At 42.4% G+C, this 13,986-nt stretch overlaps 1 protein-coding gene across 1 annotated transcript in view; it reads right to left on the bottom strand.

Annotated features, from left to right (window-relative positions):
- nvy (CBFA2/RUNX1 partner transcriptional co-repressor nervy) overlaps window positions 1-13,986 on the bottom strand; it is a 32,992-nt gene that overhangs the window by 2,653 nt on the left and 16,353 nt on the right. The window contains exons 3-7 of the mRNA XM_067352987.1: window positions 8,472-8,899; window positions 7,391-7,537; window positions 2,845-3,116; window positions 734-1,404; window positions 134-432 (exon numbers count right to left, since the gene is read on the bottom strand). Of these exons, the coding sequence (XP_067209088.1) occupies window positions 134-432; window positions 734-1,404; window positions 2,845-3,116; window positions 7,391-7,537; window positions 8,472-8,899 (1,817 nt within the window). The remainder of the gene's footprint in view (window positions 1-133; window positions 433-733; window positions 1,405-2,844; window positions 3,117-7,390; window positions 7,538-8,471; window positions 8,900-13,986) is intronic.

The raw sequence follows: 13,986 nt of genomic DNA, 5'->3' as shown, positions 1-13,986 counted from the left end.
AAATTGATGATACTTGCGAAAAATTTAGTGAAGAAATTAATTACTCGTTATCGCAGTCACATAAACTGAATTTATTCATTATATAATAATTTAAACATTACATATTCTTACACAGAAATGTGATTACACTTACGGATCCCATCATGCTGGTGAGATGGACATCTTTCTCGTCTTCTGTAGTGGACGGCGTCGAATTCGATGTCGTCGTCGGCGTCGTCACGTTTCTAGCGTTAGTCTCTACCGCACTCGAACTCCCGTGAATCCTTAGGAATGAGCCCTGACGGAGACTTCCATGATTTCTTTGAGACAGAGGAAGATCTAATAATCGGTGAACTCTCAAACGTTCGTTCGCTCTCGATTCCGCGACCGCAACTGCCACGGCGCGTTGCACTTCCGCTACCGCGGCCCTTTTCACTTCTAACACAGCTTCTTCTAGAAATTTTAATAAGATTAATTTCCGGTTAGAATCCTAGTAGCTTTCAATATTGAGTCAATACAAGACAGTCAAAAGATTTAATAAAATGTAGAGTGGCTAAAAAGTTCTGAGACTAAATTTAAAAAAAATTTATAAGGTTTACTCTTAATGTTTTATATAATTCCCACGACATTTGACACATCTTGTCATAAAATCTTGGTGTTTTTTCATTGATTTACACCTTGAAACTCTTGGCTTCGATCGATTATTCTTTCCTCGAAACTTTTTAGCCACACCGTGTATAACGAGAACACCGACCGGCTCTTCGTTTGACCTCAGCGACCCTGTCCTCGGTCGCCCTGATGGTCTGCGCGACGATCTCGCCGGACAATCGCTTTAAACTGCCATCCCGATCGCCGGTGGACGATTCGACCTGCACGCCATTGGTTGACGAGGGATTGTTGCCGCTGCCGTTGGTACTGGAGCCATTCTGCGCCGCGATCACACTCGGCGGAGGTGCCGCGGCCGCCGCCGGACTGGAACAACCCCGCCGCTGGAGGATCGCCAGTGCTCTCTTCGTCTTTTCGACCATGCCAAGGATGCAGTTGAGCATCACGTGGATGTTCTTCCACTCGTCGTCGAGGCTGCCACCGTTCGGTGTCTGCAGCCCGTGACTCATCGATTGTTGCGGCTGTTGGCTGAGATGATGCGGCGTGGAGAACGCGTTTATCTGATTAATCTGCACGAGGCTAGGCGGCATCGGGCTCGGTCCGTGGCCATGGCCGTGCGCGTGACCTTGAATCGATCCACCCGAAGAATGCAGCGGATGGTACCAGCAATACGACGAGTCCGTCGGCTGCTGCTGCTGCTGTTGTTGCTGCTGCTGCTGCTGCTGCTGCTGCTGCTGCTGATGGTGATGGCTCCACGGATTGGTAGATCTTTTGCCGTACACCGGCATGTCGTCTAGAAGAGCTCCGTTTTCGTAGTACCTGAAGCGCGTTAGGATTCACTAACGTTAACGAAAGAAGTGAAAGTTGTTAATACTATAAGTTTTAAATCCAAAAAGCTAATTTAATTTTTTGCTATAGAAAAATTTGAATTATTTACTGCAAATTTGAATTATTAGCTGCAGCGGACAATTGCGAAAATTGAGAGACATTGAGTCGGCAACAACTTGCGTAAAATTGGACACATTTGAATAGATGTATTTTATTTTCTCTTTCAATCATTGGAGCATTTCTTAACTCGCTTCGGTCCTCGCATTGTTGATTACAAAACTCTTTTGCACAGCCGATTGTTTGGGGTATTCAGCGTCGCGCCGAGTTTGCCTACGAATCAAAGATATTCGTCTATGTGTAGGCACGTACATCCACATTCGTCGACACGTGTGAGCCGCGATGCGGTGTGTATTAGCAGGATGCCGATAGGCACTCGAGGCAAGTTCGCTGGTACTCGTGCGAAGAGCGTGAAGGGGTAGCGCGAGGACGTAGTGGGGTGTTCGGGAAAGGTGGCGGTGCTCCGATGATATATGGAAACGTCACCAGCAGACATATCGAGAGGAGGCCAGGGTGGCATTGCCAGGGCGCACACCGCGTTTTGTCGCCTTCGTATTCGCTTCGTACGGCGATCCCTTTCCCTCCCGCCCCTCCGTTTACGTGCATACTATCCTGACCGGAAATCCCGACCGTCCGACACTAATTTCATCAACACCTCACCTCGCGGTGGAGATGACACGTGGAACGCGTGTGCTAAGGAATCTCTTTTCATCAAAATCATTTTTTTTTATTTATTTTTAATCGCTGAAAAGTACAAAAGGTATGGATAGCTCTTATGAACAATAAGAGAAATATGATTCGACAAATAATCGATGTGTGAATTACATTTAAATTCGATTTTCAATCGCTTAGGACTCTTTTTAGCATTTTGAGATACTTCCGCGTAAATTATCGATAGCAGCAAAGTGTTAAATACCGCGTGGGCAGTTTCGCATTAATGGTATTTGACCGCGATAAATATCGGCGAGAAGTGCAGGCTGGCGGCCAAGATTTTTCCGAAACGACGACACATTTGCGGCTTGGCAAACGTACTACGCGCTCGTGTACGCGCAGAGACAAGTGCTATTCGTTTTATAGCGTAAATTATCACTATAGACTCGCAAAGATTCCACGCGATCTTGTCGCGCGTAAATCTGTTTGAGCGGCAATTTACGCGCCCTCGTTAATTGAAAGAAGATAAAGTTTCACTGTAGTTCATTTAGAAAACTACTCCGATTCCTTGTTTCATTCTTGTCTCACCGGGCTCTTGAGACCTCTTTTATCGTGAAGTCGATTTTTCTACCGCGATAGAAAAAATCCATGGAGAACCATTGTAGTCTATGAGAAGCATCTTAAATTTATGAATAAAATACAATAATACACGTATACACTCACGGGGTGTCGGAGGCACGGCGTTTCGGTGCGTGAGCGACGCCAGGATAATGATGCAACGCGCCTGCAGCGTTACTGCCTGCTGCGTGCTGAATAGCGCCGACGCCAGGATTAGAATTTGAACGCATAGTGTACTGAGTGGAGCACTGATTAGCGCCGCCGATCCCGTTTGCACTCCCGTGCTCACCGAAGACCTCGACGGATTCACCGGTCGAGACCAACCCTACGGCCTCTAGAACGGCGGACTCGTTGGAACGGAGAAACTGCACGCAACTCTGCGAATGCAAAAAAGATTGTGTTTACATTCGTTGCCTTCGCTATTACCGTTCCACGTTAATATGTTCATTCTTCTTTTCTAAATGCAAAAATTATTTTACAATCACTCGGTACATCGATCCTTCTGAGTTCCCGACAGTTTTAATTAATTATTCTAGATGCAAACAATGATAAAGTGTTAAAACAAATAATATTGTTACTATCTTTTGTCGTAACATAATGCTCTCAACGTTTGTTTCCAAAGCATATATCTTTTATTAATTTTTCCATAAAAAATTGTAACCCCAACTTCGGCAAAAAGTTGCAATACGTTAGAACGCTGAACAATATACTAACGTAAGTCTTTTCCTAAATCAGTGAGTTGGAGACTGATTGGCCCGCGCGATCACATCGGTTTCGACTTTTAATATTCGTTTCACTGCTTTCTTTATCGCCGTTCCCGCCATTCGCGCCCACCAAGTTGAAGTTCCCGTGGAGCGCCTTATTCCGTCGTGCTCTCTCTCTCTCTCTCTCTTGCCCCCAATACCAAAGGGTAGGATGGGATTTATCGCTTCTAATTCAATATCGGTACCTTCCTCCCGATCCCCCCTCGCCACTTGTCGTTCCTTCCCTTTCGAGTTCTTTCGCTTTCACGACTTGCAATTAACGATCATCGATCCACCGACCAGGTGATGACCGCTGCCACGTACATATGCGAAAACGTACATTCGCCAACGACAATGTTCGTCGTCTCTTTGCGTGCATTTCCGCGTGAAAATTAATCGTGACAATTTTTCTTATTTAAAATATTAATATATATATATACTAGTTTATAAAAATATTAATCCAACACATACAAATGCCTGACTGTCTTAATCATTGGTGAAAAATAAATCTTGCGAGAAATTGGAAAGATTTACATGTATATAACGGCGAGTTTCGCCGAAAGACGTACCGCGAAGGGAAAACGGGAAGGGAAGAACCAAGCCGTCTCACTGTGCCTGCGACTTTCGATCCCCACGCGCGCCAGCAGAAATGTAAATGCTCGCTATTAATTTGCAATTCGTTACCTCACCGAAAGCGTTCTGTCGCCCGGTGCGGCGCGCTTCACTCTTTCCATTTCACTCGCCTTCGACAGCTGCACCTTTGGACAGTAGCGTAAACGGAAGGCTTCTATTAATCCTCCGAATTCGAATTTCGCGGAAATTAAAGACGTAGCGTGTATCGATTGACCGGAAACAACGGCTTCTTCGCGTCAAAGCTCGCATTGCATGAATACGAAATTAGATTTCAGCAATTTTGATACTCTATCGGAAAATCTAACAAAATTAAACACCTTAATTTACCTTAATTTTAATCCTGTTTTCAATTTTGATTTTACTTGATGCGCATAAGAACACATCTTTTCAATGGAAAACATAATTTGCTCAACTCGATTAGTGCTGTGCTTTTTTGATTAAACAATGACTTTTAATTCATAGTGAATAAAGGAAAAACGTAATTTAGCCACAAAATGATTATTATCATACGATTTCACTATCTAATTGTTTCGCGAAGATCGCTTTATCGTATAATATTTTCCTAGTCACGTCACTGTCTGTAAACCGTTCTTTTGCATCTCAGAAAATATTCCAAGCTTCTCTCTTTCCTGAGCTCATGCAGAAGCGAGTGTTCGGCGCGTGTAAAGTCCGAGAAATCTTTCGCAAATACTTTCAATTTTAATACGCCAGATTTGTATATTCAACGGAGACGTATAAAGAAGTACTAATGCATTTTTTTCCAACGTTAATTCCCCGTAAATTCGCATGAATATTACCGTCCAATATAAAATATGGTGTTGGATGCCTTTATTTTTTTCGGTACACATAAATAATTACGAGCGCTGGATTCAAACCAGCCAATGCGTGCATGGATGGCAAAGTATATCGGATTAAATCGTACATCCACGGATTTACCGCGAGAAATTGTATGCAAGGGATAATTTTAAGAACGAGATTATATACATTACAGACGAACAATTCCGAGCTCCGGTATAATTCTCCGAAATGCAGTGTTACTTAATCAGTTTTTTCTCCCGAGTAATTCTTTCCGCCAAAATCTAAATTATTTCATATAGAGAAGCTGATTTTATACAAATTTGTGATCGCGTAACTTTTCAAACCGTTCGGTTCGTACGAAATAGATTTAGAGATTGAGAGTCAGTAAAAGTATAAGTTTTTTTGCGATATCAGTAATAATTAAATTATCGTTTGCTGAACGTACGTGATTGCGTGTCACGTATCGCGCACAATATCGCGTGACTATCAAAATTTTATTTCTCGGCGTATTCTTGCTCGGAAGAGATTCAGGAGCGGAGCAAAAATTGTAGCTTTTTTTCCGTAGTCGCTCGTCTCGCTCGACGTCCCGAGTCGTTCATCCATCTTGGAACAGACTGGCGAGCTCCCACCGACGATCGGAAAGTAGCCTGGGAAATTAAAACAGCCTGCCAGCCGGCCAGGCTTGCTTCTGTTGATTTTACCGGGTCCTCCCGCGCTTACGCGTCGCGCTCGTTATACAGAGCATCCCGGAATATGCAATTTCTCACGCAGATTCTTCGGCGTGTTTAAAATCGATTTTTTCCCCGGCAATGAACTCATGAGATGCTTTTACTTGCAATTTTTTCATTAATTAATGTTAAATATTTTGACAACACACCTTAAAAAATTAACAATATGAAACAATTGCTACTCTTGTAACGAATTCAAGAAGGGGATAATAACATTTCGCATAATCGTAGAATGTTATTATAGTGGCCGTTTCACAATCGCGTTAGTTAAATATTGTAGAACCACAAAGAAATGAAGTGACGAATGCACTGCCGTAGTCGCTGGTTTGGAAAATGAATTTTATAATCTGGGAAACTGGCATCTGACGTGGCAGCCGCTTAGAGCTCGAGGTTTAAAATTTAACTAATGAATAATCAACCAGCATTTTACTGTGCGAGATGTGAATAAAGTCTAAATCCAAGCATCATGTTACAATGACATACAAAAATTACATTATTCTCATGTAATAAAAGAAATTAATTTCTATTAAAATTTCTGTCAATAAGACTTATACGGAATCATATACAAATCTAAACTTATTATAATCGTAAACAGATTTTTTCACCAAGTAAGAAGACTGCCTTTCTTTTTCAAGAATTCGATTCTTCTTTCTTTCAATTTTAAAGGGGAAAAGTTTACTGCACGATTCTGCAATGTCTTGTTCATTATCTTAAACGGTATATTTATGGTACCATCGGCTACAATATCACGAAAAAATGAATGCGCGAAAGTATTCAGAGGCGTGCCTGAGTTCGTCCGAACGCAGTAGTGCATACAAATTTATGATCCGGCGCGCGACCCAAGAGAGAGACATCAGGCACGTGCGGCATCTTCGAAAGCGTACGGACCGACCCCTGCATAACAAATACTGCGGATGGTGATCTTCCCTTGTTCGAGATGTCGCGCATTCCGCCGATTCTTGAAACGAGAATCGGCTTCTGCAAGGATGACTGAACCGCACAGTCATTTGGGCTTGGCAAACCCACAGACCTGAGCTCACGCACTGCGGTCATACATGCACACGTACACTTAAACTCACATACACGCAGTAATTAAGAATTTTAAGAGAGAAACAGTTTAAAATTGTGAATTAGATTCGGATAGTGTTAGTATGTTGGGTCTTGTTGTAAGCGTCGGCCAAGTAAAAGCCTCGATAAAAAAGAAACCGCGCGCGTAAACTACTTGTTGTAAATGACTTATTCTGATTGTGGCACAGATTCTAATCTCACGACGGATACCAATTCTTGCGACGCAGAAAATGCGCGTCTTCATGCTTTGTTGCGCGCCGCACCACATTGCACATGAGCTCAATGATTTATGACCGCGATGGTGATTATAATAAAGCATCGGACTGCTTATGGATCAGACATTACCGTTATTCTCATTGCACTCTCGTGCACTCATTGCACATTTCGCCAAATCTGAGGAAATCATATAGAAATTTTTCTCTCTTACAACTTGCGTCACTGAATCAAAACTTTATGCAAATATAAATTCTTGAAATATTCAGGACAAAACGCTCATTGTCAGTACACTGTGACAATAACGTGCATTGTAGAAAAGTATTATTAAAAAAAAATTACATAATATGACACAACACAAGCAAGGTTCACCACATTTAAAAAAATTAACATATTGTTAAGTATTTTTTTAAATACATTCCGCCGAGTCTGAGCTGAGAAAATCTTAAACGTAAAAATATAGTTTACCTGGTTGTTCGCTCTGGCAGCGTTGCTCAAGTCCCTCTGAAGAGAGGGCAAGGTATGTTTAAGGTACGGCAAGACGAATCCTCTGAGTGGGAAGTTGGTCGCCTCTTGCAATGCCGAGTGAAACTCTTCGGCGGTCATGCTGCCACTCTGCAATTAACAACACAGCGAGCGTTTAATCACCGCGTGCACAATTCAATCTTCGGCAAAAAGATCGAATCCCGATACATTTCCGGAATGTCCGCGAAACGAATTGCGCGCGCGGCTTTGGTTGGATTTGGTTTTGCGTTTGTCACGTGCCGCGATCGTTTTACAGTTAAGCACGGTCACCAGATGTCACGTTTCCGGGACGTATGCACGCTCGGTACACACGATGACATTATGCATTATGTACGTACTTTGAATATTTACGAGCTGTTTAACGACACGGCACGGTCGGCATCGATTAACTATGCTTTTTTTCATTCGTGCCGCGTGCACGCATGCATATCACAAAATCTGCTTGTTATAGTTGCAATCAGATCTCGAGTTTTGATGACCTTATCGAAATATCCGATAAAATAATATTAAAATTTATTACTTTATAAATCTACAAAATTGACAGTTTCAATTTTACAATATTTATTCAATATTATTCACCAAAAATAGTAATTGATTTTAATAAAATAATGTAATATCCTTTGCAAGAATGCCCGCGGCTTGCTTTAAGAATGCATCCAGCGCGCTGGAAAGTACGCTCATGCATGTTGCACGTTCCGTGATTTCAGTACGCGGCAGAAAACTCTATCAACTGGTACGCGTATGTTGGTACTTATTGTTGGTACACACGGATGCTCAGCCAAATACCTGATGCAATACGCGATAAGCTAATAAAGATTGCTGCATGCGCATGTCGCATAAATCATGGCGCTCAAGATTTTTATCAAAATGTTAACGAAAAATTAAGCAGATTACTAAAAGAATCATTAACATTTATTAGAATCATATTATCAAGCGTCACAGTGACATGTTAGCAATTGTCGACATCTTTCAATTTTCTCGCGTCTGGCCGAATTCGTGAAACGTGCGAATATTGTTTACCTACCAGAAGCGCAAGCACCAGCGTGCGCACCGTGTCACCCGTGTCCGTCGAGATGTCGGTGGCGAATTGCACCAGGGTGCCCAGTAACCTCTTGAGCTTGCCGTGTCCCGCAAAAATGCCGCTGACGCACCTAGACGCACCACCACCGGTGCCGTTCGCCAGCGCGGCGCCGTCGCCGCTCTGTTCGTCCGTCCTGGACGCGGCGGCATTGGCGGTGCCGGGCCCTTCCTCCAGCTCGGGCTTAAGCGACTGCGAGGGCAAAGGGCTGTCGTTGTCGGAGGATCTGGAGCAACCGGACGCGCCTTTGTACTCCGACCGAGAGCCGTTTGCCTGCTTCTGCTGATTGATCCTTTGATGCTGAGACGAAGGCGAGTGCGCCTCGGGCTGGACCATTTCCTCCCGCGAGGATTTCTCCCGCGGCGCAGAGGACACTGCAATGAAAGTCAGTGGTCCACGTGGTTAGAAATCTTGTAGAATCGAGCTAGGTGTTGTTCTCAATTTGGTTGTCGACAGTCAAAGGCCATCTATGCAGGTTGCTATTCGCTCAACGTGTTTCGCTGACGCAAACGCAAATGATGAATAACCCAACGTGTCATCGTATGCAAGATACACGCATACGCAAATCGGCCGCACGCGCCATGAGTTGATTCAATTTTTTTTGCGTTCGTAGCGACTACATTATTTTGCGTTTCGAGCTGCATTTTGCGATCTGCAGTTTTTATAAACGAGTCTTAACGTACCTTGAACCTTTACATTTATTCGCACATCTCGATAACTAATCTGTATCACTGTCTGTCGATTTATGACAAGCTTCTCGAAATGTCAGCATTAATTGCAACTAAAAGAGTGCCGTTGAGTCCAGAAAAACCCACGCGTCCTTTGTGTCGTATATCCGGGGACGTCAAGCACGAAGCACGTGGAACGGGCAGCCGGAATCCCGCCGCGCGCATACTCTTCCGCACGAACGCACACGTATGCACTCTTACACACATATACACATCCTTACATATGTGTGCGCACGTGTGAGTGTGTGCGCACGTGCGTCTGCATGCCCACACACGTGCGGACACGCCCGTGCGTGGGTGCAACGGATAACATGCAATTACGGGCCGTGTCATCCACCTTGTCTTGTTCCCGTTCTATGCGCGCACAGTGCACGTTATCTCTCGTGAAACGCCTGCGGCATGCGTGGCGAAAACGATGAGAGCATACCGAGTATGCCGATAACGAAACGTTACAGACACCAACTCTCATAGCGTACTTCGTGCATCATCGATCCGACGGAGAGTCCTGCGAAGATGGTCCTTTGCTCGCGATCTTCGATGTTCGCAATTACTCCATCGCGATCGATAGTTTGATCATCGTGGAATTATCAGAGAGAAATTCGCATAAATATGTATATATACTGATATGGATTTAATCCTTTCACTTAGTAACGATCGCTGTAATCAATATTAATTTTTTTCATGTAGCAAAAAGATCTGTGTCATTGATTTCGAATGAGAATGTGAATTAACAAATATTTAATTACGAATAAAATTTTACAAAAAGAATTATTCACTTAAAAATTTAAATAACGTTACGTAATAATTTGTGGAAATTGTTCTGCGTAGTGGAATTGACAGTACATGGCGAATGGCGATTGAGAATCACGACGAATAGAAACTTCACTAATTAAATAATTTACTCGGTGGATGGCAATGAAAAGAAATTAGTCTCGGAATCTCTAGAATTTTATTTGGTCCTTTCCTATGTCCTTTCCTTTTCGACTACTCGGAATCGTTTTCTGAATTCGCAATATCGCTCCTCGCTCACCGCTCACAAGATAAAACGAGTTGTGAAAGCAAAACAATGAAAGCTTCTCTCTTTCTTTCTCTCGACAATATATATCGTAAGATACATTACAATTTCAATCAGATTGAATTTAAACAGATTTTTATATATTTAATATAAAATTGATATAATATTTTATGATTTTTAATACAGTTTTACAATTTTTTTACTACATTTTAATACATTTACGATTTTTAATACAATTTGATAGAAATATTTTATAAAAGCGTAGGTAAAAATAAAATAATGTAAAAATTACAAATATTAAAACTGTCAAGAGCAAACTCTACAAAGCTATTCGCGTTTTAAAAATAAAAAATGGATTAAAATATAATTAGCCAGTTCCTTCACTGATTCGTAATCTCAACCATTTTATCTTCTGGAACATGCTAATAACGCAATCATCATATTGAAATCACACTTGTGTCCGTCAAGTGCCATCACCATAATTCGCACATGGAGGCATTTCTGGCTTTACTATTGCTACACCTGTACACTCGCATGACTCGCCCATAATCGAAGAGCAGCCGCAGGTATCCCATAAACGTACGTTAAAACGTATAACGCAAGGCTATAAGCGCTAACGCGAGATGCACACGTTTAATGCAATTGATAAACTGATTATATCAGTTTGTTACACGCAGAACGCGCTGTACTCGGAATAATCAAACAATTTCTTATTGCTTTACGTAAAAGTTGCATGTTTCGCAATCATCATGAAAATAATTAACCTCCAGGCATTAAGCAGCGCGTAATGAGATACCGAATAATTGATGCGGAACTCGAACTTTACGCTTGCATGAGAAGACTGTCAGATAAGATAGTCAATCTATTGACGAGAGGCAAGGACAGTCCCATTAAGCTAATGGAACTGATCGCCATCAAGCATTTTTGCGTAGGTGCGTGTAAATACATAGCAGACGTGCAACGGAGAAAAGAGCGAGCGAGAGAGGGGGAGGGAGAGAAGAAGAGAGGGGGAGAGAGAAAGAGGGAAATGATGCGTATCAAGAAGCGGAAGAAAAAGACGAGGAGGAGGTCGACGCTACTGTGTCACTACCACCTGACGCCGGTAGCCAGTAGGTAATTACCTGTACCTGAACTCCCGACAAACTAAACTCATGGCTTATGCGATATGACGGGGAGCCTGAGTATACACAAGCCCATCTTCCATCGCTTGCATAAAGTCGAGGAGGGTTACGTAGGGCGTCATCGTGATATCCCACGGAAAAAATCTTCTCGATGGCCTCGGTAACTGCCGCCGCGAGCTGCTGGCCGGGAAAGATTGCGAACAGCAATTGCGAAAATAGCGTTTACACAATTTCGCATGATTAAACGAATTGGAAAAAAAATACAAGTACAAAAAGTAATCGTCGATTTTGCTACGAATTGCAATTCTAATGCCTTCAGTCGTAAACTTCAATTATCTAACACATCGTTGCATACATTAAATCGTCGTTAAATCGTTATCGTTACGTCATTAGAAAATATCCAAATAATTTAGTAGCTTAAGAATTGAATAATAATTTCCAATCGTATATGAAGAATCGATTACCCCTTTATCAGTGCTTTTATTAATATAATTTGTTTCGCGCTTCTTTCTGTCGTCTGCCATTGAATTAATTTGCCAGTTGATAGGTGAACAGGTAGAACAGTACTTAATTGTAATCTGTATATTCAGTTGTTTAACATTTGTGATAATATTACTCGATTTAATACGCCATAAATATGTGATAAATGTTGCCCATTCTCTCTGCTGATGTTTATTCGCTATCGCTTTATTAACATTGATGTCGTTTCCGCGTGACAATTCGAAGTCAAAGTAAAATATATCAGACAAATTTAATTAATTACATTATGACAAACGTTTCCTTTTATTGCGCATTCGAAACGAGTTTCGCCACATTTATTGGCATAATTCGTCCGTTTCGATTCAGAGCGGTTGAGTACAGTCGAGCGAGCTGATAGAACGGTTGCTTCTCTCTAATGACGATGACTTTACGATACGAAATCGCAGCGATGTATCTCCGCGGCACAATGACGGCACCAATGCGGGTGCAAGCATCCAGGATTCATCCATTTTCAAATCGTAATGTCTCAATACGCTGGTGATCAAGTGGGCCGCGCGATAAAACAAAGATTAATTATACTCGCAATGAGATTTAACTCGCGGTCGCACGCCCGTTTTTTTTTCGATTCGGAAATTTTAGATCGCGCGCACCATCGCATATCCCAAATAAAATTATAATTACAATTATTCGCGGGGTATAATGACATGCAAATAATAAGCGAACGCTACAATTATGTAAATAGATTGTAATGAAGTAATTAACAAACATGATTATATATTATACGATGTTGTGGTATTATTATTCCATTATTGCGCCGGAGAAATAGTTGTAATATAAATTGTCATGATGTACTACCATTTAACGATACGCGGCAGTTAATGAAGTCTGTTTAATTATTTAAAACTGGCACTAGAAACTCTCTCTTCTCTCTGGGACGAAAAATGAAGAAAAATGATCATCTTCTGTCAAATTTAAGTGGAAACGCTCTTCACGTATGCACGTCGTGATTTTTCTACGTAATCACCGTACTCAATTTTGCAGGAAATATTTATTTTTCACTTTTACTGCACATTTTATCCTCCAGACTATCCTCGTATGTTCACAGGCATAGATGGTCTGTGCACTAATGCCGATGCTGGCAGTTCTCAGGTGCATTGTCAAGTTCTCTATGGGCATGCCCAAGGTTAAAGACCATCAGCATGCGAGAGCATGTGCGCGATACGCGAATGTTTAATCAGCGTCGCGTTGTGATTGCGCGCGACTGTCACTCAATTCTCTTGCGACGAGTGCAATCTTGCCGGTTGCAGCGTACAGCTCTCGCTTATGTCATGTGTGTGTGCATATCTATGCACTCGTATGTACAAGAATCCCGGAGAGAAGGTATCTAGCTGGGTGATGGTGATGGTGCTGCCGCACCACCACCACCGCCGCCGCCGCCGCTGCTGCTGCTGCTACCACTGGTGTTGCTGATGTTGCTATCCCTTCGGCCAGCTGTTACTTCCTGCAGCGGTTCTCTATCCTTGTTTCGCGCCCGTCACTCCGTTCCTCTCCGTCGCTGGAGGCTTATCAGGAGGAATGCGCGCAGTTCTCTCCTTCGCCGATTTTGTTTAATCGTGACGAACATCTACGCCGCGTTATATTGCTGAACGGATATACGCATATGTTTTATCTACTATTTTTTATCGTAATAATAATTGCCGAATGAGCAAAATTAAGGATCGATGTCGCAGAGAATATGTGACGACTGAGCACAGATATATAGTTACGGAACGAATTTCTGACGGAAGGAAAATCTAAACGCCGTTTTTCCGCACGCTCCCGTTTATCTTCGTGACAGTAAAAAATCAAAATTTACCCATGTGGCTTTGGCGGACCATATGCGCGCACACATGTGCACAATTCGGAGCAGCGTTTGCGTCTGAAGCGTCGCGGTTCTCTGGTGCCGCGGGTAAATTTTTCTTTGAGTTCCGCTCAAAGATATCCATCATATAAGATGTAGTGCTATATTCAGAATAAGAGTCAAAAATTGGAAGGAAGGAACATCATATTTACATCAATTATTTCCTACACATCTGCATATTCGAGCAACACCTAATTTTATTTTGACAAGCTTACGC

Source organism: Linepithema humile, chromosome 4, assembly GCF_040581485.1.
Source record: "Linepithema humile isolate Giens D197 chromosome 4, Lhum_UNIL_v1.0, whole genome shotgun sequence".
Lineage (NCBI taxonomy): Eukaryota > Metazoa > Arthropoda > Insecta > Hymenoptera > Formicidae > Linepithema > Linepithema humile.
This window is presented reverse-complemented; position numbering and strand designations above follow the sequence as displayed.